The 27,176-nt window shown below is 40.9% G+C and overlaps 1 protein-coding gene across 1 annotated transcript in view; it reads left to right on the forward strand.

The window, feature by feature from the left end:
• Positions 1-27,176, forward strand: part of STPG4 (sperm-tail PG-rich repeat containing 4) — a 39,319-nt gene that overhangs the window by 1,743 nt on the left and 10,400 nt on the right. Inside the window, exons 2-5 of the mRNA XM_028104092.1 lie at positions 279-338; positions 1,621-1,878; positions 13,569-13,633; positions 13,850-13,904. Coding sequence (XP_027959893.1) covers positions 279-338; positions 1,621-1,878; positions 13,569-13,633; positions 13,850-13,904 — 438 coding nt within the window. The remainder of the gene's footprint in view (positions 1-278; positions 339-1,620; positions 1,879-13,568; positions 13,634-13,849; positions 13,905-27,176) is intronic.

Consider the following 27,176-nt stretch of genomic DNA (forward strand, 5'->3'; position numbering starts at 1 on the left):
CTAATTTTCCTTATGACATCTCTTGTGAAACGAGGATGTTTATTACTCTCATTTTTCCAAAGGGAATTTAGATGGGAATTTAGAAGCACTTCAAGTCATAAAATAGCCCTTTAAGGAAATAAGTCAGGCAAAATTTATCATTTTGTAGCTTTTATTTTAATTCAGGCTGACCGATTTGATACAGGTATTGATTTCTTCAAGCAAATGTTTTATAAAATATATTTAACTTCCAGGGATCACCTCTCAAATGAATAAGCACATTTTATGTTTGTTAATAGAAACCAACCCGAAAGACATCATCTGTTGAAAGAGAAGGATGGTGGAGAGTAGCATTAACAGTATGTGTGTTTTTACTCTTCCTATTCAAGAGATTCATGTTTCCATTGATATTTTAATCAGCCTTACCTTTTAAGTCACTAACAATTGTAAGAAAACAGTGGACCTCATTTCCTGTTTATAATTTTAGTATCATTAAATTTTAGATGCAGTACAAACTAAAACAACTCTACGAGTCTAGATGCTTTACAGGATATCTAGATAAGGTCAATATAGCTTATGATCTCGGTGAGATTACAGAAGAAAATGCCTCCATTCTATAAAAGGAGTTTGGGTTTCAGTTTGTATCTTAGACGGCATAGAGCTTGTGATAAGTTCTGTTAACATGGTCAATGTAGGAAAGCAAGGTGGTAATGAAGAAAAAATGACCAGAAGATCCCCATTCAAGAGACATCATTTCTATACTGTAGAAATATTTTCTGTCCACACCCTTCAATAATAGAGGGGCCCATGGGCCAAAGCCTTCTTGAAATGGAATTTTAATGGTGGAACCAAGCCGGGTGCTCACTGGAAATTCGGCCACAAAAGCAGCAGTGACTAAACTTTCAGGTCTGGCCATTCAGCCACACTGTGGTTGTGATTTGAAAGAACCAAACCTCCTATTGGGCCGGAGACCACATGCTCTGCCAGTTCATCCTCAGCCTCATGTTCTTATTTTTTAGCTGCTCATTTGAGGGCTAGAGAGAAATGTAGTGTAGTATCTACCCAGCAGAAGTAGGCTAACTTTTTTTTTAGTCAAGAAACTGTCCTGAGTGGTCTCAAGAGAGACCTGACATTTATAGGTCCAACTGCATCTCAAGTTTTAGTATCTCTGAAGTTACCTTTTAAAAAGTCAAAACTTCCAACCATGGCCGCAACCCATTTGCTATAGTTGTCTCAGAAAGGAAATAATCATGATTCTCTTGAAATATTGTTCTGTCAGGAGTGTTTACTATATTTGATAAAATTTTATTTTATTTTTATTTTTTTAAAGATTTTATTTATTTATTTGACAGAGAGAGACACAGCGAGAGAGGGAACACAAGCAGGGGGAGTGGGAGAGGGAGAAGCAGGCTCCCCGCCGAGCAGGGAGCCCGATGCGGGGGCTCGATCCCAGGACCTGGAATCATGACCTGAGCCGAAGGCAGACGCTCAACAACTGAGCCACCCAGGCACCCCGATAAAATTTTATTAAACCTTAAAACAGAAGGAAATCTTCCTTAAGAGTGACCTTCTAAGAATGATGCTTTAGGAGATGTTACCAGTTTGCACACTGATCTGAAAAATGATGTCAATTTTCCACAGAACACTCCTATCCCTGGCACTTACCACTTGAAAACTTTCATTGAAGAATCCTTATTAAATCCAGTGATACCAACCTACAATTTTAAAAACGAAGGAAGGAAAAAACCACCTCTTGTGCAAAGAAACGATCCGGTACTAAATGACCTTCCCCTATATGCGCCTCCTGACTTCTTAGACTTACTTAAGAAGCAAATGGCCACTTACTCATTTAGAGACAAACCGCGGTCAAGCCCCAGCACGCTGGTTTTCAAAGATCAGGTAAAGTGCTACTAGCAGCTGGGTTTTTGTGGGAATGCTTCCAAGAGCCCCTGAGGAAAATACCCTGTGTACTTTGAGTGCATCTTCCCCAGGAGAAATTGAAAACCTTTCGACGCCTTATTGCCTGTAGCAATCAAACAAAGTCTGCCTGATTTGCAAGTATGTCCAGCAGGATTTTCCCTTGTGAGACCTCCTTAACCTAAGGAGAGTACCTCTCCAGGCACTCTTGGCAGGATTCCCCAGACTTGGGGAGCTTCTGGAATCTTATCTGTGATTGGGCCATACTTCGGTCCCCTCAAGCAGTTTATACAGTGTACCCTCTTCTTTTAAAGCGAACATTTTTCCAGTCAATAGTGCCCTTTAATTAGAGTGTGAATATAACTGGATACCATAAGGAAAGCTTTTAAAAAACGTCTTGTAGAAGTGAACACGGTGGTACCAGGAAGGCCAGATTCTACTCTCTGCTCTGCCGGTTCATTCACAACATTGGTAATAGAGAGAGCAGTGCTGTGCTTACAGTCCCAGGCTAGGTTCTGTGCAAGGAAGATGTTCCTGACTGGGGAGTATTTGAGTAGCAATACAAGAGCAAATATATCAAGGGCTAAGATAAATAGCATGGCAGGAAATGCCAGGGGGAGTTCAGTGTGGGCTGGGTTGAAAAGCTGGAAGGCTCCCTGGATTAAGTAGGACCCAAGCCGGACCTTGTGGCTTACTGCGAGTTTCCACGTGTATCTCTTAGTTGTTCTTCCGCAGCATTCTGAAATAGGCCCAACAGATGTTATCCTCATTTTACATGTGAAAACCAAGGTGAGTAGATACTGTCGCTTGTTCAGAGGCATGGAGCTGATAGGTAGGTGAAGCAGCACTTTTAACTGAGGGTTTCTGAGCCAAAATTTGGTGCTTTTTCCAGTGTGTCTCCGGCTACGGACGAGGGGCAGGGTTTGGATGTGTGGATCCAGAGTAGGTGTTCCAAGGGAGGGGCGTGACCTTCCGGAAGGCCTGCTCCAGGCTGGCAGAGGTAGACTTGGGACTTGGCCTTTGGGACTTGGGACTTTAGGCCTCCCATTTATTAAAGATTTTATTTATTTATTTATTTGAGAGAGAGAGAGGGAGAGAGCATGGGTGGGGGAGGGTCAGAGAGAGAAGCAGGCTTCCCACTGAGCAGGGAGCCTGATGCGGGCCTTGATCCTGGGTCTCTGGGATCATGACCTGAACCGAAGGCAGACACTTAACCAACTGAGTGACCAGGCACCCAAAGATTTTTTTTTTTTTTAAATTCATGAGAGAGAGAGAGAGAGAGCACACAAGCAGGGGGGAGGATCAGAGAGAGAGGGGTGCTTGACTGGGGGCTCCATCCCAGGACCCCAGGATCATGACCTGAGCCTAAGGCAGACGCATAACTGACAGCCACTCAGGTACCCCTGGGCCTCCCATTTATAAAGATGCCAGTAACAGTATCAACCTCTACAACTTTATCAGAATATTGTTGTGATAACCTGAGAAGAAATGCATTGTAACTGGAGGTCGAATGAAATACAAGGGCGTGGTTATGAAGATGGACAAGAAATTTTCAGCAGGATGAGCACGTCATGGTCAACACATAAACCCTTCCCACTGCTCTGCAAATTATAGCTTTGAAACAGGACAGAGTGATAAATGTTCATTGGGTAAATCTTACCCTGTTTGCTTCAGTGGTTGATACAAACACTAAATTATGCTGAGACTTTTATGGCTTAGTATCGGGTGCTACATGTGAAATCATTCTGGCCACCTCCAGTGCAAAATCATTCTTCCTCATTCTGCACCACCGTTTACTGCCCTTCTACGTCCTCTCTTCCTGCTTTTAGGGGTTGTTGAGGGTAGGCCAAGTAGAAAGTAGAAAGAATTAAATGTTTTCCTAATTTTCTGTTTCAAAGGGTATACGATAATGTTCTCAGGAGGAGAGATATTCAGATGTAACATTGTTTACTCACCAATAAAACTCACAATTCTGGTTTTTAAAAAGCAGAGCTCGGTAAAATAATAATTTGAATCTGAGGTAGATAGAGTATACATTGTTGTTATTTATTAACACAGAATGACATTCTTCAGCTTCACAATTTTTAATAGAATATTCACTTTATACCCCATTAGTGCTGCTTTTTATTTGTAAGAAAGTTTTTGCTATTTTCAACACCTTTATTCTGAAGCATGTAACTCACGGGAGAATCTATATCAAAGACTCCTATCAGATGTGTGTGTGTGTGTGTGTGTGTGTGTGTGTGTGTGTGTGCGCGCGCGCGCGTATATTCATCTATGTTTGGTTCTTTCCAAAGACTATTTGAAATGGCCCTACAGTTTTTACAATAATTCTTTTTGTATTTATTTTTGAGGAATAATAGCTTTTTATTGTAGAACATGTGTACAGATGTGGGGCCGTGTCTCTCCCCGTCTATAGTGTTATGACCTGTTCTTGGCTTGGTCACCATCCTGCGCTAGCCCCTGGGCTCCTCCCCATCGTTTCTGGATTACTTGAGCTCCTTTGTGCCCCCACTGTCTCTGCCTCGCCTATCATGATTTCAGCGCCCCCGTACGTGATCTTCCAACAATCTGGCTTTTTCAGTTTCTTGAATTCTCCTCTGCCTCAGCCACTCCTTTAGAGTTGTTTTGTTTGGTTGGTTGGGTTTTTTTTGGTTTTGCTTGGATCACTCCATTGATGGGAATTTGGATTGGAATCCATGAAAGGGAACAGCCTGTGGTTACACTCTCAATAGTGGATTTCTCCCCCACTTTCCAATTCTGCTTATCACCAAGGCAACTCTATCTACAGACCCTTAGCCTCGGGTGATATGGGAGGGCTTACTTTCAGGAAGTGCTCTTTTAGGGTCTCTAATTCCTTTGGGTAGGACTCTCATTAGATCACCATCATTGATGGGCCCTGGCTTTGACCTCTGGATCCTTGTAAGACTCTGAAGTTCCCTCAAGTGCAGCTCTGTTCTTCTGCTGAGTTTAGTCTGGACCGGCAAACATCCTCTGGGCAAAACTTGGCCACATACCTCTCTGGCTTCTTGCTATGTCTTGCTTTGGGGTTCATATAATTCCTTATTATCTGGTTAGCAATTTCATATCATATAAAAAACTCTTGTTTGTTTGCTTTTAATATTCCTCATTTCTCGTAGTTGTCTGCAGTGGGAAAGTTCATCATCCAAATAACCTAGCTCGCCATTAATACAAACCAGATGTTTTTTCCCCTTAGAAATATACTGTGAATCTTTTCCACACCATTATGTATTTTCTACATCATCTTAAATAGCTGCATAGTATTCTACTAGATGGACATATCCTAGTGTATTCACCATTTTTTGCTGTTAGTCACAGAGTGGAATTTTTGGGGAAAGGAAGGTAGGTGTCTAAGTCTTTGGAGATGCATTGCCAAAATGCTCTTACAGAAAAATTGTACCATCCTGAAATTTTCTCTTGCAGAGTATAATAAAGCCGGTACCGTTTTACATCCACTGTTTATGTTTTCAACTAAAAACATGGATCAAGTGACTTAAATGGGAAATTTTAAAGTTGAAATTGAAATTAATATGCTAGGGGAACTTCTGAACAACCCGAAGTCAGCTACGTCTGTGACAGAGTCTCTGGACGATGAACAGGAAAGGGAGAAGATAGTGACTCTGCCCCTGTCTGTAGCCACTGAGTCAGTAACTGGGTGGCTTCAACACTTTTGCATCAAAGGGTAAAAATGAGTCATGTTTTCTCTCTCTTTTTTTAATTTAAATTTCAGATAGTTAACATACAGTACAATATTGGTTCCTGGAATAGAGTCATATTCTCTTATAATCCAACTGAAAGAGATAGTCTAGTTTAAGAAGGAAGAAAGGATAAGAATTAGCAATTCACAAAGAGACATACCAGTTACTAAAAAAAAAAAAAAAAAAAAAAAGCACAAAGTGAGGCTTGGGTCTGACTAATAATTAAATAATTACAAAGGAACAAAAGCATCTAGACAAATTTTTTTTGCCTGTCAGATGATCGACAATTTAAGTTTGATGATACCCATTACTGACAAAGGGGGTACAGAAACAGATATTCTCACACACTGTATAATACAAATTGTTGCAAGTGTTTTGGAGGGCCATTTGTTAATTCCTAGAAGCTTTAAATGCACATAGTAAGGGACGCCTGGGTGGCTCAGTCAGTTAAGCGTCTGCCTTCGGCTCAGGTCATGATCGCAGGGTCCTGGGATCGAGTCCCGCATTGGGCTCCCTGCTCAGCGGGGAGTCGGGCTGTCCCTCTGCCTGCAGCTCCCCCTGCTTGTGCTCACTCTCCCTCTCTCTCTGACGAAGAAATAAATAAAATCTTTAAAAAAAATGCACATAGTAAGTGATTCCACTGTCAGGAATTGACCCTACAAATGGTCTTACAAAAAAAGTACAGTGAGCTATTATATAAAATACTGCAGCTTTGTTTATAATCTTACTTAACCAGAGGACTAATTATATAATGGTACATCCATACAGTGGTATACTGTACAACCATGAAAAATAATGAGGGAAATCTATATGTGTTGATGTGGAAGCATCTCCAAGATATATATTACTAAATGAAAATGCTCAAGGAACAGACCAGTATTTATAGCATAATCCCATTTGTATGAATGAAAACAAATATACCTATATATGATGTTAAATGCATCCTTTCTTTTCTTGAGAGTTACTTAAGCAATCATTAACAGTGGCTTCCATTTGAGAAGTAAGAGGTAGGTAGGGAGCAAGGAGACTTACCTGTTATTTTTTTCCTTTCTATAGACTTTGAATATATGTAAGTAATACTCTTTTCAATCATGCTCATTTGTAAAGAAACCAAATTTTTTTCCAACATTTTTTCTATTTTATCTCATTACATTTTCCATTTTAAAACTTCTCTTATTTACTTCCTAGGTCGGGAACATTTCAGTGAAAATCAGAAACAAAATTTAAAATTGCTTCGAACTTCTGTCCAGGTTAGCTTTAGCCTTGGAAGATGAAGCTCACGTAAAAGGAAACAAATTTGGTGATTCTGCCTCTCCCCACACCCCGATCAAAAGGAGGTGGTCAGGCTGGAAAGGCACCCCTATTAACTTGATGAGCCAAAGGGAGAGGGGGGAAATGAGCTAAAGGATCCATTTTACTTTATTTTAATTTTTAAAAAGATTTATTTTTATTTTAGAGAGAGAGAGAGAGAGAAAGAGAGAGATAGTGGGGGTGGGGAGGGAGAGGGAAAGAGAGAATCCCAAGCAGACTCTGCTGAGTGCAGAGCCCGATGTAGGGCTCGATCTCACAACCCTGAGATCATGACCTGAACTGAAATCAAGAGTCAGATGCTCAACCGACTAAGCCACCCAGCACCCCCAAAGGATCCATTTTAATGTGTTCAAAAGACATCCTGGAACAGCCGATTGGGAGACTGAGGTTGAGAAAATCTGGCCGATTCCCTGATCATTGTTAGCTGTGTTTATAGCTGTGATGATGATGTCTCTGAACACATGTTAATTTGAAAAGCCTTCCATGGTAAAAATAATGGCTGGTGGAATTTTCAACGGAATGGTTTTGCATTGAGCAAAGTATCAACGGAGAGAAACCTTGTGCCCAAAGAGGGACTGGCAAGTAATATTGTAGGGAACTCAAGACTTAAATGTAGGGATAATGAAACACAAAATGTAGGTGGAACAATTAATTGTGCATTTTTTAAAAGATTTATTTATTTATTTTAGAGAGGGCAAGCACATGAGCAGGGGGGGAGGGGCAGAGGGAGAGAGAATCTCAAGCTGACTCCTCACTGAGCACGGAGCCTGTGGTCGGGCTCCATCTTACGACCCTGTGATTGCGACCTGAACTGAAATCAAGAGTCGGTCGCTTAACCAGCTGTGCCACCCAGGCCGCCCCATATCATGCGTTTAAATAAAAAACATGGCAGCCCTCAGAGTTGGCTCATTTTGCAAATAGTTTTTGAGGTTGAGCTCTCAAAGAGTACCTGCAAGGGAAAGTAATACTTGTCACGTGCAAATAGGTCAAGAGAATGGCCAGTGAAAATGAATTTTGAAAAATGGATTCACAGAACTTGTCTCAGGGACTGGGACCCACTGATAATTCTTAGTTCATTTGGAGCTGATGAAAAGTACAGGGTATTGGCAAAATTAAGGACCATATCATTGCTAATATGAGGCAGACTTCTTTTTGAGAGAGTCCTGTGTCATCTGTTTCTCAGACCCAAGTGTGAGTAGTGAATCAGTGATACTTTCATATGACATAAGAGACTTTGCTTCTCAGAGAGAAGGTACATTTGATGAAATTTCTACCGATAGTGCCTAAAAATATTGCACCTACCAGCCCATTTGCTGCATTCACCTTGTGATTATTCTGCTAGGGCTTCTAAAGGGATGAAAATCTGTTTCCTTCCATCCCACCTATTTATGGATCCAGGTTTTGAAAATATTGTCATACCCAGGACCTAATAAGGAGAGTTGGATGTTTTCACTTATTCCAGTTTTCTGACATTGAGGGTGCTGGTACAACACAACTGAATTAAGTATCTGCACTGATATCATCCTGCCATATTTTATGATTCCAAGGTATTGCAAGATTTCTGAATGCCTAATCAACTCGGACTGAAACAATTAGCTAGAGTCGGGTATTATTATGGGCACATTGTCTAGATTCTCTGAGCCTTACATTACAAATAAAGAGTTGAGAATCATATATAGGACTTAGGAAGTGTGTGTGTGTGTGTGTGTGTGTGTGTGTGTGTGCGCGCGCACATACGCATGTACACATATACACACGCATATATACATTCTTTTTCATTCATTCTCATATATATATATATATTCCATTAAACCCAACCACACAGTTTGCAACAAGTTCAGCAATGTGCAAAGAAATGGTCTCTTATGTGAGTCTCTATTTAAGATTATGGAAAAAAAATCAGCCCTCTCTGAGCTATATTAAATAGCAAAGAATGGCCAATGCAAGTAAAGTAGGACAAATAGAAAAGCTTTGGGTAATCAGTATTCCTTTCTAGATTAATGCTAAGAGTTTTTCCATGAGTACTTTATTACATAAATCATTTGTGATTGCTGAGCATAGAACAAACAGCAGCTTAAGGTTTTTGTTTTTTTTCTCACTTTTCACTTCTCTTTCTTATTTCTTCTCCTGTGTACGTATGTTTATGTGCATGAGAGAGGGAGAGCACAGGAACAATGAGCATAAAGCATATGCACAGTTTAAATAGAAAGCAAATATCCATGTAACCATCATCAAAATCAAGAAATAAAATGCTATGGCCCCTAAGAAAGCCGCTTGCTTAAAATACATTCCTGTGCTGCCATGGTATGATGAAACAAACTCATGTTTCCTTGGTGTTTATTATGTTGAGTGAGCAGTCAACAAGCACAGGTGCATCAGGACAATGTATGTATTTCATCATAAAGTCTGTATTTACTGTTATTATCACTGTATCCACGAAAAGCTGCCTCTGCAATCAAAATTATATTAATATGTGAAGACAGCTGTGAGGTAAAATATAATAGCTGAACTTCCATGCGGTAGATAATGCCAGGATACGGATACCTCATTTTCAGCAAAGGCAGTATTGTATTTTTAAATCTGATTTTAAAATAATAGGGGTTGGGGGAGATTGTTGACTTACGGAAGGCTTCTTCCCAGGATTTTGTAACCCAACTCCACTCTGCCAGCTCCTTCGACATAGGAACTTCTGGAGGTCGGGTCTGTCTTCTTTCCCCTGGCTTCTAGTTCTCCTTCCCTCTCTTCCTCCCCTCTGTCACACATCCCCCTCTCTGTGCGTGCCGGTTCCTGGCACCCCCTTACGTCACATACTCCTGGGCTAATACCTGTAGATCCAGAGACAGTGGAGCTTCCCAGGTTCTTTGCAACAAGTTTGGCAGTGGACAGAGAGAGAGAGAGACAGAGACTGTCTCTTCTGCAACATTCCTCCTTAAAATATCCTCCGTGGCCCCCTCGAGGAAGTCCTGCCTTCCCTAAAACCCCACTCAAATTTCAGTCTTTGCCATCTTTATTTTTTTTAAAGATTTTATTTATTTTGATAGAAAGAGAGACACAGCGAGAGAGGGAACACAAGCAGGGGGAGTGGGAGAGGGAGAAGCAGGCTTCCCGCGGAGCAGGGAGCCCGATGCGGGGCTCGATCCCAGGACCCTGGGATCATGACCTGAGCCACCCAGGCACCCCTCTTTGCCATCTTTAAACCACTCAGGTGGATTTAGTTATTCAATTATTCCCCCCTGGCTTTATTGAGGTATAATTGACAAGTAAAATTGTATATATTTAAGGTGTACATGATGATTTTATATTTGCATGCATTGTGTGGGGCGCTTGGGTGGCTCAGTCAGTTAAGTGTCAGACTCTTGATTCCAGCTCAGGTCATGATCTCAGGGTCGTGGGATGGAGTCCCGCAGTGGGCTCTCCCTCTCCCTCTGTCCCTCCCTCACTCTCCCCCCCCCCAAAAGAAACTATATGTGTATGTATTGTGAAATGGTTACATCAGGTTAATTAACACATCCATCACTTCTCATAGCTACTATTTTGTGTGTGTGGTGAGAACACATAAGATCTACTCTCAACAGTTTTCAAGCATCCAGTACAGTATTAACTATAGTCACCATGCTGTTCATTATATCCCCAGAACTTATTCATATAATAATGGAAAGTTTGTACCCTTTGACAATCATCTCCCCATTTCCCCACCCCCAGCCCCTGGCAACCACCATTCTATTCTGTTTCTATGAATACCCTCTTTTTTCTTTTTCTAAAGATTTTATTTTTAAGCAATCTCTACATCCAGTATGGGGCTCAAACTCACAACCCGAAGATCAAGAGTCACATGCTCCACCAACTGAGACAGCCAGGTGCCCCTATGAGTACCCTTTTAGGTCCCATGTATGAGTGATACAAAACTGTATTTGCCTTTCATGGCTTATTGCACTTAGCATAATGTGCTCCAGGTTCATCCATGTTGTTGCAAGTGGCAGGATTCCCTTTTTCACAGTTGGATAATACTCCTGTGAGATATATATATATATATACACACACACACACACACACACACATATACATACACACATATGATCATACACATATATATAGCATTTATATCATATATATATTCATTATTCACTCATCCATCAGTGGGCACTTAGGTTGTTTCCATAGCTTGGCTATTTGTGAATACTGCTTCAGTGAACATGGCAGTATAGCTATCTCTTCTAGATATTGATTTTGTTTCCTTTGGATATATACCCAGAAATAGGATTACTAGATCCTATGGTAGTTCTATTTTTTAATTTTTGAGGAACCTCCATACTGTTTTCCATAGTGGCTGCACCACTTCACATTCCTACCAACAGTGCGCGAGGGTTTCCTTTTTTCCATATCCTGACCAACACTTACCTCTTATCTTTTCGATAATAGTCTTCCTAACAGGTGTGAGGTGATAGTTCATTATGGTTTTGATTTGTATTTCCCTGATGATTAGTGGTGTTGAGCACATTTTCATGTACATGTTGGCCTTTGGTATGTCTTCTTTAGAAAAATGTCTATCTAGGTCTTTTGCCCATTTTTAATCAGACTTTATTATTATTATTATTATTGTTATTAGCTGCTGGGTTGTATTAGTTCCTTCTATATTTTGGATATTACCAACTTATCAAAAAAATCCCAAAAAATCAATGGCCAAACCAATGTCAAGGAGTTTTCCCCTATGTTGTCTTCTAGGAGTCTTATGGCTTCAGGTCTTACATTTAAGTATTCAGTCCATTTTGAATTAATTTTTGTGACTGGTGTAAGATAAGGGTCTAGTTTCATTCTTTTGCATGTGGATATCCAGTTTCTCCAATACCATTTATTGAAGAGGCTATCCTTTACCCATTGTGTATTCTTGGTGCTCTTGTCAAATATTAGTTGACAACGTATGTGTGGGTTTATTTCTGGGCTCTCAACTTTATTCCATTGGTCTATGTGTCTGTTTTTATTCTAGTACCACACTGTTTTGATTACTATAGCTTTGTAATATGGTTTGAAATCAGGAAGTGTGATGCCTCCAGCTTTGTTATTTCTCAAGATTGCTTTGACCATTTGGAGTCTTTTGTGATCCCATATCAATATTAGGATTTTTTTCTCCATGTTTGAAAAATGCAATTGGAATTTTGATAGGGATTGCTTTGGATCTGTGGATTGCCTTGAGTAGTATGGATATTTTAACAATATTAATTCTTCTGATCCATGAACACAGGATAACTTTGCACTTATTTGTGCCTTCTTTAATTTCTTTTATCAATGTCTTATAGTTTTCAGTTTATAGATCTTTCACCTCCCTAGTTAAATTTATTCCTAAGAATATACTGTTTCTTATGCTATTATAAATGAGATTGTTTTCTTAATTTTTTTTTTTCAGATAGTTCATTGTTATTCTGTGCAAACTCAACTGATTGTTGTATTTGTTTTGGTATCCTGTAAATTTACTAATTTTGTTTATTTTAACAGTTTTTTGGTGGAGTCTTTAGGGTATTTTTGTGTATAAGATCATGTCATCTGGGGCGCCTGGGTGGCTCAGTCAGTTAAGCATCTGCCTTCGGCCCGGGTCGTGATCCCAGAGTCCCGGGATCAAGCCCCGCATCAGGCTCCCTGCTCAGCAGGAAGCCTGCTTCTCCCTCTCCCACTCCTCCTGCTTGTGTTCCCTCTCTCGTTCTTTCTATCAAATAAGTAAATAAAATCTTAAAAAAAAAAACCCAAACAAGATCATGTCATCTGCCAAGTAGGAAAGTTTTGCTTTTTTTTTTTTAATCTTATTTATTTATTTGTCAGAGAGACAGAGCACAAGCAGGGGGAGCGGCAGACAGAGGGGGAAGCAGGCTCCCCACTAAGCAAAGAGCCTGTTGTGGGACTCAATCCCAGGACCCCGGGATCATGACCAGAGCTGAAGGCAGACGCTTAACTGACTGAGGCACCCAGGCATCCCTCAGTTTTGCTTCTTTCTATACAATTTGGATGCCTTTTATTTCTTCTTCTTGCCTAATTATTCTGGCTAGAGCTTCTAATACTATGTTGAATAGGAATGGAGAAAGTGGGCACCCTTGTCCTATTCCTGACCATAGGGAAAAAGCTTTTAGCATTTTACCATTGAGTATGTGAGATTAGCTGTGGGTCACTCAGTTGGATTTAATCTCTCCCGACCCCCAAGTCTCCAATCTGTCTTTTATAATTTTATTTATAGTATTTTACATTAGAATAGTTTATGTATGTGCCTTCTCACTCCTGTGGGCCAGGGGCCATATCTCTCTTACCCTTGTATTCCCCACCATACCCATCAGTACTTTACTCACAGAGTAGGCCCACCAAATGGTAGTTGAATGGATTTGTTGAATTTAGTACATTTAGAATATGATCATTTGTACAGCATTTTTCTATGCATCATCTCAGGCACACTATCATAAAATTTACCGTGAAAAGAGAATGCTTGTTGGATGTTTTGAAGCTCCATCTTTGAAAATGTAACTTTTCCACTATTAAGATCAAGAAAAATTACATAATGCTGTATGGTCATAAAATAAAGGATTATGAATGACAGGTAATAAGATAAAGTGAGCTTAAGACCTGTATTAATCTATTTTTGGTGTCCTTGTCCATTCTATGTAGTCAGTTAAGCTTTCACCAGGGCAATATGATCTACTTCCTACACCGGTTCCCAAGCACGCTTCCAGGTAATTATATACTTATTAAGTTGCTTTTAATAATTTCACTCATGCCTTTTTATTTACATACTTAACCAATACTAATGGCTTTTAAACCTTATTTATGCCCATCATATCTAGAATAGCATTTTTAAATATTTAGTGAGAGAGAGGGAATAAGTTAACAAAGTTCCCACATTAAAAAATAGATTTAGTACATCGTCTTTTTTTTTTATATATATATAGGAGCTTCGTATTTCGTTCTACAGTTCAGAGATTTCCAACAAGCTGCTTCACTCCTGTAAGTATATTGTAGACAATTAACTCATGATGAATTTGATGTTTAAAATATGCAGTGGTTCATTTTGATATGTCAAGATTAACATTTTGATCACTGTAGTAGATAAGCAATGAATGATTAATGTAATTGATTTAAGATATACTTAAAGTATATCTGAAGATATACCAGGGATTTCAAGGCAAGTAACCCATTTGTGTCAAGTTATAGAAGAAAAGTAAAACGTCCTTTCCTTTCTGTCGGTCTTGACTCATATCACCTTCTCAGTGAAGTCATCCCTTAGTCACTCATTCAGAATTTCCTGTGCCCTCTTCCTTGGTTTATTTTTCTCCATAATGCTCATCACTGTCTAATACACTACACTCAGACATTAATCTATCCTGTTTTATCTGTCTCCCCCACTGGAATGTACGCTTCATGAAGGTGGAGACTTTTATCCGGTTTTGTCCTATATACCTAACACCTAGAAAAATGGCTGCCACATGGTATTTATTGATTTAATTAATAAAATCCTCAGAGATATTCGATAGATCATTGTATTAACAACAAAAAGGAAATTATCTCTGGTTTCTTTCAAAAATGTGAAAATGCCTTCCTGTTTCTACAGATTTCCAAATATATGCCGTGTTTTGATAAAAATGAACTCCTTTAGATAATTTAACTGGTAGGATGCCAAAAAACAAATAAATATATAAACATTTTGAAGGATTAAGACAATATGAAATTATTTTAGGGTGGTTTGATGGACTTGAGTTATCTATTTGTCACTAGAAACCCAGATGGAGAAAGACATGTTCAGTGAACATTTGAAAGAGGAATTTAGATAACAGAGTTCGGAAACAGACCCTAGACTTTATATTCGATAAGGATGGTATGACAAATCAGTAGGGAACGGAAGAGAATACTTTATGCTGGGCAATTGATTAAATAACTTAGAAATTAAGTTAGATTCTTCCTACCACATCTTAAAATAAATTCCATATTGATCAAAGAATTAAATGAAGCATAAAACCAGAAGAAAATACAGTAGCCTGTATCTACTTTTAGGATAAGGCAGATTTTCTGAGATCAGCGCAGTGGGTGAACTGCAAAGGAGAAGTATTTGATTTGACCACACATTTAACATTTCTTGTATATCAGAAGACAAACTGTAAACAAAGCTAACAGGCAAGTGCAAATGCGGAGAAGTATTTTCAACATATGTGGCAGATAAAGGGCTAATGGCCTTATTTAAACTCTTAACAATCTAGAGGAAAAACATCAATAGAAAAGTAAAACAGATGAAGGCTGGGAGTGGACCATTCATGTGACAAGAAGTTCAGACAGCCAACAAAGGTGAAAAAATGTTGATCCCACTAACAAACGTGAGAAACTAAAAGGCTGACTGAAAGCTTTCTGCATGTGGGTGGTGTGCTCGGCTGAGTAATGGCCCCAGAGATGTGGCCATGTCCTAATCGGTAGAACCTGTGAATGTTACCTTGCGTGGCAGGAACTGTCCTGCCCACTTGATTACTTGAAGGATCTTGAGATGGGGTGATTGTTCTGGATTCTCCGTTGGGCCCCAAATGCACTCACAAGTGTCCTTATACGAGGGAGGCAGGGGGAGATTTGAGAAGGGGGAGAAGGCAGTGTGGTCACAGAGGCAGAGGTCGGAGTGACGTGACCATATGCCAAGGAAGGTTGGCTGTCACCAGAATCTGGAAGAGGCAAGGACAGACTCCCCTAGAGCCTCCAGAGGGAGCAGCACCCAGCCGACACCTGGAGTTTCGCCCAGTGACACTGATTTCAGACTTCTGGCCTCCAGAATGGTGAGAGAATAAAATTCTGTTGTTTTAAACCATCAAATTTATGGTGATTTGTCACAGCAGGCACAGGACATTAATACAGGTGGGGATTATGTCCAGGGGATTTCACAGTTGATCCATGGGAGGAGGACGTGGTTTGGTTTTTCCCTTGGCTATCCCTAGGGCTTTTCTCTTGCACGTGACAGTAGCGTGGGGTACAGGCCAGCGGCCAGTGTTCTGGGAGCTGAGTCAGGGAAGAGGCTGTGGGGGGGGCGTCTCACCGTTTGGTGTGTGGAAAAGTTCACTTAAAATTCCTGTTTTTGGTAGAGGCTCCCGTCCTTAGAGTTCCTGGGGGCTCCTGCGCCCAGTTGTCTGGTGCAGTCTCCCCAGAAATGCACCCCCTGCCCCGCCTGGGATGCACGAGCGGGGGGAGGTGGAGGGACCTGGGGAGAAGAGAGAGGTCTACCAGTCCTCCTACTTTCAGCCCCCACCTTTCCATTCCCACCTCACAGGGGTCTCACGCCTAAAATTCCTGACCTTCTCTTGGGTTCTGTGGAGCAAATCAGCCTGCTCCCCTGGCAGTTTCAGCTGTCTCCGCCGTGCTACATGAGGTCCCATTCCTCCAGGGTGCTTCACGTCCTCCCACAGTATGTTCTCTCTATTGGCTCTTGTCTCTTCCCTTGGCTCTGTGTGTGTGTGTGTGTGTGTGTGTGTGTGTGTGTGTGTGTGTGACTAGAATGGGAGATGAATCGTTATTTGATGGGAAGAAGGGAAATAGATGCCTATGTAGGTTGGCTTTGGCAGCAAGCAGTCAAAACAACTGGGTTTTTTTCCGCTGGGTAGTAACTCTGTCTCCCTTGAACTATATGTTTTAAATGAATGCTGTGAGCTAATAATGATTTGTTTACTATCAGTGAGGAGGGACTCAATCAAAAATAACTGGATTTTAGTTCAGGTTAGGCGTCCTGGACAAGCAGCCTGGGATGTGAAATAGCACAAGCCAGTTGATTCGGACACTTTTTGCTTTTGGTCTCCTTGCTTTGACGGAGAGATTTTTCGAGATCTTATTCTGCCATTTTCATTGAAGTCACCTCATCCCTTCTATTTTATAAATAAAAGTGATTCACTGATTTGGAACATCCTGTCCTTCAACAAAGTGAAAAGAATACTTTCATGGAAAATGTTCTAAGACAAAGAAATAGCCCAGGGCTGTGATTCATGTCTGTCCTAAACATGCATTCCCAGAGCAGAATGTGGGCTTGGTTTAGATCCACAAACTTGTAAACTGTAGAAAACAAACTCCATTGATCCCAACAGTGGGAGATTGGGGGTACGTTGTGTGAGTAGGATACAGAAATACTGTTTACCATTCTCAAACCCTTTTGAGATAAATGCAGTAATCTTCGGGCCATTATAATATGGCCACTTAACCTTTATCTGAAAAATCTCATTGGATTGCTTTTATCCTTCAGTCTCCTTGTTCTAGAAATTAACATTATAATCAGAGAACTGTTAAGGACTCTTAGAACTGGAAGAACCTATCAATGAGCTACGGTGGACCCTTGAACAACGCGGATTTGAACTGTGGAGGCCCACATATATGTAGGTTTTTTTCAGTAAACACAGTATAGTACTGTAAATGTATTTTCTCTTTTCTTATGATCCTCTTAATGTTTTTTTCTATAGCTTACCTTAGTGTAAGAATACAGTATATAATCCATGCAACATACAAAATACATGCTAATCCACTATATATGTTATGGGTAAGGCTAACTATTAGTAGTTAATTTTGGGGGGAGTGTGAAGTTACACATGGATTTTCCACTGCTTGGGGGCCGGCGCCCCTAACCCCCATGCTGTGCAAGGGTCAACTATACTCTATCAGGGTTGGCTCTGATGATGAGGGCCACCATCATTCATTGAGTATTTTCTGGTGCAGGTGCATTTAATCCTCACAGCAACTCGGCGGGTTAGTATTTCACCTCTACTCAACAGGTCAGGAAATGAAAGTTAGTTTACAGAGGTCACACGGTTATTTAGGAAGTGGAGCCGTGACTTAGACCCCGTCTCTGGTGACCTCAAAACCTGGGCTCTAAGCTGTGCTGCCTAGTGCGTGAGCATGATCAAGTGACTTGCTTAGTGCCTTTGGACATTTAGAGCTGGTCTGGGGTCAAGTCCAAGTGGCAAACATTGTGTTGTCACTGGCGTCACCACTCCTCACTGATGACTAAGGCTTGTTCACGGGCCCAGGTTGGCCTGCTTGACCCTTTTTGCAGTAGGATGAGTTCACGTGCAGGAGGCTTCTCGCTCCTGGGACGGCCATCTACCAGCCTGCCCGTTAGGCCCTGATCGTCTAAGGTCCTTACAGTGGATGGAGGCAGCTTAGGCTCCAGCTAGGAGGCTTGCTACACTGGCTCTTCTTAATTGGCCATATTTTTTCCCTGGGACACCTTTAGGATGTTAGAACTTCCAGCTGTTTCTCAGCAAAGTCTCTTTGTAAAAAGCTGGGCTCAACTCAGTCTAGCTGACTTCAATAGAAGTTCTTTCATCTGCTCTACACATCTTTTTTGGACGGCTGTGTGTGTGAAGCCTCAAGCCAGGTAGCTATTGTTGAGTATTCAGTGGCAAATGAGACATTTTCTCAGTGCTCTCCCTTCCCTCTCGAAGGGCAAGGACACACTGGGGTCAATAACCCAACCAAGGTGTACCCATACGAGCACACAGAAACTTACTCAAATGAAATGAGAGTCCGGGATTCACAATGCATGTGTCTGACTAGTGTGAGACCAAATGGCTTGGCACACACAACTTGAAACGTGGCACCCAAAATTAGACACTGATGACTCAAGTTTAATATTATCTGTTGAGAGAAGCACGTGTACCTTCTTCCTTCCGAGAGCCATCTCCAGAACCTTCTGATACATTCACTTGTAAGCTTCTTAGCAATTGCTGACTCCAGGCTGAGGAAGGAGGTAAGGGCAGGAGTGAAGAAAAGGCTTGAATGAGGAAAGGGACACCCATCCTTGTCCCTTCAGAGCCTGTATCCGAAGCCAAACTCAAAGAAATCAAAGGGCTAGTTGTCCTGTCAGGCTTTGGATCCAAAGGCTTTTCCACAAGGCATTTATTAGTTGGTGGGGCCAGAAGGGAAATTTGGATTTATACCTCCCCACCCACTGCAACAATGCCTAAAACTCCATAGTAGGGATCTTTTTTTTAAAAAGATTTTATTTTCAAGGAATCTCTAGACCCAGTGTGGGGCTGGAACTCACAACCCCTGAAATCAAGAGTTGCATGCTCTACCAGCTGAGCCAGCCAGGGGCCCCCATAGTAAGGATTTTGATATGAGAGCCTAAGATCTGAGACATGAGACATGTGCCACTCTTGACTTAGTTGCAGAAAAATCTTTTGGAGGGATTTCTCCTTTTTACATGTCTTCTTTTAAATGCAAAAGCTCTTAGAAGGAGAAATATATTGATCCAATTCATACCAAGGAATCAGTGACTTATTAGATTCTCCCTCCCCTCCACCCCCATCCTCCAGGAATATAGATGAGATGACAAGAATTAGGGCACCTGGGATAAAGGAAAGGAACTGAAGGGGCACCTGGGTGGCTTAGTCCTTAAGCGTCTGCCTTCGGCTCAGGTCATGATCCCAGGGTCCTGGGGTCGAGCCCCGCGTCAGGCTCCCTGCTCAGTGGAGAACCTGCTTCTCCCTCTCCTACTCCCCCTGCTTGTGTTCCCTCTCTCGCTGTGTCTCTCTCTGTCAAATGGATAAAATCTTTAAAAAAAAAAAAAAGGAAAGGAACTGTAAAGAGGGAGAATTATAAGAAGGAGTTCCAGTTTTTAGTTATTTATATCATTAACTGTTTTGTGCACAAAACATGTGTTACACTTTTTGACCTTAACTTCAAGATCATTCCATAAAAAAATCTACAAAGTAAAGAAAAATAAAATTCACAAAGAGTTGCTATGTTGGGAATTTTTATAGACATTTTCTTTAGATAAGTCTGTTGATTCTTACGAGAGGATCCAACTTTGACATAACTGAAGTAGCAAGCCTCAGAACAAATCTACAAGAATTAATATTAAATAGGGGCGCCTGGGTGGCTCAGTCGGTTAAGCGTCTGCCTTCGGCTCAGGTCGTGATCCCGGGGTCCTGGGATCGAGCCCCACATCATTGGGCTCCCCCTGCTCAGCGGGGAGTCTGCTTCTCCCTCTCCCTCGGCCTGCCGCTCCCCCTGCTTGTGCTCTCTGTCAAATAAATAAATAAATTCTTAAAAAAAAAAAGAATGAATGTTAAATAGATTGAATTCCTGTTTATGTGGAATATTTGAATGTCAATTTGAATATCCTTGTTTTATGTAATTATGGTCATAATAGCTATTTGAATTTAAAGTTTATATTTTCAATTCTAAAAGTAAAGCATGATTTCCTGCTCAGTATGGCAAATTGGCCATACATCAATCTCTTCTCACTCTCAAATGCCAATAAAATGGTAGTAAAAGAATAAATAAATCTACATGGTTAAAGAGAAAAGAAGTTTGGAAACATTGGCAGACAAAAGCTTTCAACAATTTTTGGACAAACTAGAGGAAGCCACGGGCTAAAAAGCAGGCAGGGGGTCGTGCAGAAGAGAAGGGATCCTGTTTGTCTCTTAGAACTGGAGGGAGTCTCTGGCCTTGGGGGGAAGGTGAGGTGAGGCATAGGGAATTAGCTGAACACCAGGGAATTAATTGAAACTGTACATACACAGTAATTTAAGTCTGGGGCTCCCTTTCTTCTCCTAATGTAAAATGCTGGCCTTTGGACATTTGCCCCTCAAGCAAAAAAATAGTAGAATTCCTCCTCTAGAAAAACTCAATGAGCTTAGAGGAAAGAGAACCACATCCGGATATTTAGGGAACCCCAGGAAAAAGACTGGCTCACCATTCAGTTGCCTGATCTCCACATATCCTAGCCCTATACCCAAGCTCCCACCCTAGCCGTATACCCAGGCAAGTGTGAAAAGCCCGTAACATGAATGAGGGATGGAAGTAAACAGACAGAAGGTTGGAAACCTGGTTGAAAAACAGAATGCAGGGAATAGAGGGAAGATTTTTTAAAAATCCAGTTAGCATGCATAGAGAGAGGAAAAAGGGAAAAGTATTTTCAACCTAGAAGTCTGTGTTCAGCCAAACAATCAATTGTGAAGACAAAATAAAGACATTTTCCAACATGCAAGAACTCATAAAAATTGCCTTCTGAATATCCTTTTTAAAGATGCCACTGGTGATAAATTACAGCAAAACAAAGGAATAAATCCAGAAGGAGGGAGGCATGGGATTTAGGACGAAGTGGGTCCACACTGGGGGAGCAGTTAAAAGATGTCCCAGGCGGACCACTGTGCAGCAGGCTGAGAGAGAAGCCAATCCATATTGAGTAAGAAAAGAACGAACTCCGGAAGGAATGTTTCTAAGGGAAAAAGGATTTAAGAACAGCTGATATGATGGGGAAAATTTAAAAAATATGTGTAGCAAAATGTGCAAGTGAAAAAATAAGGCACATAATTAACTGCCGATAAAACAAAAGGCTAAGGAAAGGAATTCTATTATGTAACCTGGCTCTGCAAGGAATATATTTTTTTAACAAACATTGCTTAGGGATTTAAAATGCTACTTTGGGGGCGCCTGGGTGGCTCAGTTGCTTAAGCATCCGGCTCTCGATTTCGGCTCAGGTCATGATCTCAGGGTCCCGGGATGGAGCCCTGAGTCAGGCTCTGCGCTCAACGGGGAGTCTGCTTGAGGATCCTCTCTCTTCCTCTGCCTCTTCCCCTGCTTGCACTCTCTCTTTCCCGCTCTCTAAAATAAATAAGTAAATCTTTAAAAACAATTAAAATGCTACTTTGAAAAAAAAAGAAAAGAAAATGCTACTTTGGATGAGGAGAGAGGAATAGTGGACAGGGCAAATGCCATATCTTCATTCATTCCAGAAGGCCATCAATAGATAATTTCTAAAATACAAATTAAGAAATAACAATATGAACATACCATTTAGTGATAAGGTAACTGTTTTTTTAAATATTTTATTTATTTATTTGAGAGAGAGAGAGCATGAGTGGAGGGTAGAGGGAGAGGCAGAGGGAGAAGCAGACTCCCCGCTGAGCAGGGACCCTGACATTGGGCTTAACCCCAGGACCCTGGGATCATGACCTGAGCCGAAGGCACACGCTTAAACGCCTGAGCCACCCAGGCGCCTCAAGGTAACTTCTGTAAGAGCAGTTAAGAGTTAAAAATAGTTGTCTTCGGCTCTTTTTCTTTAAAGAAGGTATGGCAGAGAGGGGGCAGAGAGAATCTTAAGCAGGGTCCATGTCCAGCGTGGAGCCCCACACGGGGCTGGATCTCACAGCCCTGAGATCATGACCTGAGCTGAAATCGAGAGTTGGTCGCTTAGGGGCGCCTGGGTGGCTCAGTCGGTTAAGCGTCTGCCTTCGGCTCAGGTCATGATCCCAGGGTCCTGGGCTGGAGCCCCGCATCAGGCTCCCTGCTCAGCCGAGAGCCTGCTTCTCCCTCTCTCTGCCCCTCCCCCTGCTTGTGTGCGCTCTCTGTGTCTGTCTTCCTCTGTCAAATAAATAAATAAATAATCTTTAAAAAAAAAAAAGTTGGTAGCTTAACCAACTGAGCCACCCAAAGATTTTATTTATTCATTTGACAGAGAGAGAGCGAGAGAGGGAACACAAGCAGGGGGAGTGGGAGAGGGAGGAGCAGGCCTCCCACGGAGCAGGCAGCCCGATGCGGGGCTCGATCCCAGGACCCTGGGATCATGACCCGAGCCGAAGGCAGACGCTTAACCGACTGAGTCACCTAGGCGCCCCAGTTCCAATTGATTTTTAAAACTACATTTCTCTATAAATTCAATAAAATGTCTTGAAATTTAAGTGAAAAATATATAAAAATTTAAAATTAGAGTAAAAATAAATGAATAAATTATAGATAACTTGGAAAATATAGAAAATTATGTTTAAAAATTTTGTTATTGCTCATATGCAGCCATTAATGTTAATTTTCGTTTTTCTCTGCAATCTTAAAAATAGTTGTGATCATGATGCGCAATAATTTATATCCCTTTTTTTTTACTTAGCACGTTTTACTTTCATATTATTACAAATCCCTTTAAAATTTATTTCCACTAGGTAAATAATCAAGTTATCAAATCATAATTTATTCAACCATCCCCCTCTTTTTTTGTTTTTTTAAGTAGGCCCCACTGGACCCAGCATGGAGCCCAATGTGGAGTTTGAACTCACAACCCTGAGATCAAGACCCTGAGATCGATACCCAGAGATCAAAAGTCAGACGTTTAACCGACCCAGGTGCCCCTCAACCATTCCCCTCTTGATGGTTAATCTTGTTTTCAATTATTCCATATACAGGGGTCTTCAGTATCCAAGTATAACTTGATCCACAAAAAAGACCTATTAAAGTGAACCCACTTCAAGTAGAATCAAAATCTCAAAGTAGTCAACCAGGTTTGATTTGGTCTTTCCTTAAAAAAAAAAAAAACTGAACTAAAAATTAGGAAAGTATCCTATAATTGCAACTACGTATTAATTCCTAAATTAAAAAGGAGGCTGTGTTTAGTTTTTCTGACAATATCTTATGATAGTATAGTGACATCCTTCACGTCATATTGTTAGCTAATTTAACTTCACTGGATCCTCACTGGGCAATGAAAGCCTTTTCCTGTGATTTAGGCACTTTTCCATCATTTTCATCAACTTCATGAAATCCTGCATTTTTGGGTAAAATTTTCATTTTCATTTTCAGTTGGATTTGCATTTCATTTGCAATGTATTATTAAATATCATTTAATGATGACAGAGAAAAACTGACTTACAAAGACACTGATCTGTCTGCAATGGTGGATGCCAGTGTTAAGCAGGGAGAGATGCTTGAATAGGATTTAATTTTGTTAAGAGGTCAGTTTATTGGAGAACTCTTCTATATTATGACAACTTTGTTTACATTCACAACTTTGTTATGCAAGGATAATGGTACCAAATACTCAGATCAAGAGATTAATGCTAGCATAAAACTCAATGCATAAAATCTTTTCTAAGTTTTGACATCATTTTTTATGGGTTAGCACAAATGGTATTTACTAGAGATGATATACAGCTTCTTCATCTAGATTGCCAAACCTTTTAAAAAAGTATTACATTCATTTATCTTCCAGTGAGTGACCATTTCATAAAATTTGTATAAATTTTATTTATCTTTAATTTTTAAAAAAATTTGTTAACTTGATAGTAAAAGAATGGTATCTCATTATTCTAATTTAATCTGTAGGATCTGAGACTGTACATTCTAATTATTTGTTAATCAGGGATTTGTGGTTCTCCCTGCATACTTTCTGGTCATAGTCTTTACCGAGTTATCTATTGGGCAGAGTTTTAACATTCTTTTTTGTTGATTTGTACAAACGCTATAGTGAAAAGATATTAGCACTTGTATTTGCTGAAGTTTTTCGGGGATTTTGCCTTTTACTTTTGTGTGTTTATATAGAGAAGTTTAAAGTGTAAAGTGTTTATGTCGTCAAATTAGAGAGTTTGTCATCGCCTTCTGGAATGTAAGTTCCATGAAAGGGGACTGTCTTATTCATCAATGCCCAGAGCCTAGTACAGTGCTCAGAAACTGTGTTGAATGAATGAATGAAATCTATCTTTTCTACCACTTAAAAAATTCCCTCCAGAGATATGTTCACTTTAATTTTCTTTCATGTATTTGGCATTTTGATTTTTAAAAAAACTTATAATTCTTTGGTTCTTCTGAAATGTGGTTTGTGTACAGTTGCATGGTAAGGTTGTGGTGTCATTTGAGCCCTACTGGCTTAGGACACGTTGCCTCATTGTTGGTATGCCTGAAACCTACAATCACCTGAAATCTGACCTGTAGATCTGGTGCAATATAGTACGACCTATGGACATCCACTGAGTCACTCTAAACCTTTTGAGAATGAGGCAAGTAATAAAAGATGGTTCCATATAGGTGTGCATCTCCTCCTCCTTTCTTTCCGTCATCTGTGAAAAGTAGCCCGTGGAAATGTGTTAATCATTCACACATAAAATCTCCAGGAGCAGCCAATTAAAAGACAAGTAAATGACCATGTGAATGCATAGCAGATCACTACATGATTTTTTAGTTCTAAAAAGTACATTAACTTTGGATTTGAAGATCCTCTAGGATTGTGTCCGAAGGCCTCTCAGTGTGGAGAAGCTGTTCTCCCTTGTTAAAAAAACACAGCCTCTTGGGTGCTCGGTAGGTGGCTCAGTGGGCTAAGCATCTGACTCTTGATTTCCGCTCAGGTCATGATCTCAGGGTCATGATCTCCGGGTTGTGAGATCAAGCCCTGTATCAGGCTCCACGCTCAGCAGGGAGTCTGCTTGGGATTCTCTCTCTCTCTCTCCCTCTCTCCTTCTGCCCCTCCCCCTACCATGTGCATGCTCTCTCTCTCAAATAAAGAAATAAATCTTAAAAAAATAAACAAAAACCCAAACCAAACCAGACCAACAACAATGGTAAAAACCCACAGTCTTCTTGTTTGTGTCAGGGACTCAGTTGGTGAATTACATTTTGTCCCCAAAGTGTAGGTAGCTCTCAAGAGAAGTTGTTGGTAAGGGATTTGTTGGGTTGGAAAATGGTTTTTAATCTTCACATTACCAATGTAAGATTGTATACTCATTGGCTATTTCAGTTATTGTTGAAGTAATAATAATTGGTTATGGATTGGCACAATTGTTTTGTGCATAGTAAAGACTGTGAGGAGGATATTTATGTGAGCATTTTGGGATTGATGCCAGGAGATGTGGTCTACCATTAATAAAAAGGACCTTTCTGGGGGCGCCTGGGTGGCTCAGTCAGTTAAGCGTCTGTCTTTGGCTCAGGTCATGATCCTGGGGTCCTGGGATCGAGCCCCGCATCGGGCTCCCTGCTCAGCGGGGAGCCTGCTTCTCCCTCTGCCTGCCTCTCTGCCTACTAGTGCTTCTATCTCTCTGTCAAATAAATAAATAAAAAATCTTTAAAAAAAAAAAAGGACCTTTCTGCACCATAAAAAGAATTGTATTGGCAACTTCTGCCACCTTTTAGCATCTTGGTAATAATGACCAAGCCCCACAAATCCTAAGCCCTAAAGGTATAGTTGCTTCATAGTGGGATTGTTTTAAAGAGGAGAAAACTGCAACAAATCCTGGTCATTCTTAGTCAAGGGAATTGGACAAAGTAAAACTTGTCATTTGTGGTTTCTCCTCCCCTTTAATTGATTTAATTGCTCCCATAAATGACCCAAATAAATCTCTTGACCTACCAAAAAACTGCATGGATTTTGTTCCCTCTTGAATGTGTTTCTAAGTGTGGGCATTAAGGATATCAGAGATTCTGCACAACTTTCTTGAACATACTGGGGACACGGATGACTTCATTTAATACTCCCATTAGGGTAGGGGCGCCTGGGTGGCTCAGTCGTTAGGCGTCTGCCTTCAGCTCAGCTCATGATCTCAAGGTCCTGGGATCAAGCCCCGCATCGGGCTCCCTGCTCCGCGGGAAGCCTGCTTCTCCCTCTCCCACTCCCCCTGCTTGTGTTCCCTCTCTCTCTCTGTCAAATGAGTAAAACCTTTAAAAAAAAAAATACTCCCATTAGGGTAGAGAGGCCTAAGGAAGAGTCTATTTTTCCAGGTCTTTTTCCCCCAGTCTCTACTTGGCATGTGGTCCGTACAGACCCAGCGCTTCTCTTGTCTGTTGCTGGTGGCAGCACATACCAATACAAGCCCTTGAAAGGCAGTTGGGCAGTGCATTATCTCATGGCCTGCTGATTCCATTGTGAGAAAACCCTCCTAAAGTAATAATCTTGTGTACAGAAATATTCATCTATACAAAGATATCATGAAGGGATTACTTATAACAAGATGACAACAGCAGTAATGTAGGAAAAATTATGTGTATAAAAACCAGGAAATGCACCAAAATCCATTTAGTGGTAGTGGCTATGCTGAGGTGTTGTGATTAAGGGTGGTTGTTTACTTCCTTTCTTTTCCATTGCTTTTATAGTTTTTCAAAATATAAGTTCTAGAAGTCAAAAGAGGCAGGGTACTTGGATGGCTCAGTTGGTTGAACGATGGATTTTTGATTTTGGCTCAGGTCATAATCTCAGGGTGGTGAGATCGAGCCTGGTGTCGGGCTGGCGCTCAGCGTGGAGCCTCCTTGGGATTCTCTCTCTCTCTCTCTCTCTCTCTCTCTCTCTCCCTCCCTCTCCCTCTGCTGCCCCCTCCCACACTCATGCTCACACCCTCTCTCTAAAAAAAAAAAAAAAAAGTCAGAAAAGAGGTAGTGTTGGGCGCCTGGGTGGCTCAGTCGTTAAGCGTCTGCCTTCGGCTCAGGTCATGATCCCAGGGTCCTGGGATCGAGTCCCACATCAGGCTCCCTCTCTCTCCTTCTGCTTGTGCTCTCTCTGTCAAATAAATA

Source organism: Eumetopias jubatus, unplaced genomic scaffold (assembly GCF_037043125.1).
Source record: "Eumetopias jubatus isolate StellerSeaLion01/CBP00866 unplaced genomic scaffold, mEumJub1_p1.0 scaffold_9, whole genome shotgun sequence".
Taxonomy (NCBI): Eukaryota; Metazoa; Chordata; class Mammalia; order Carnivora; family Otariidae; genus Eumetopias; species Eumetopias jubatus.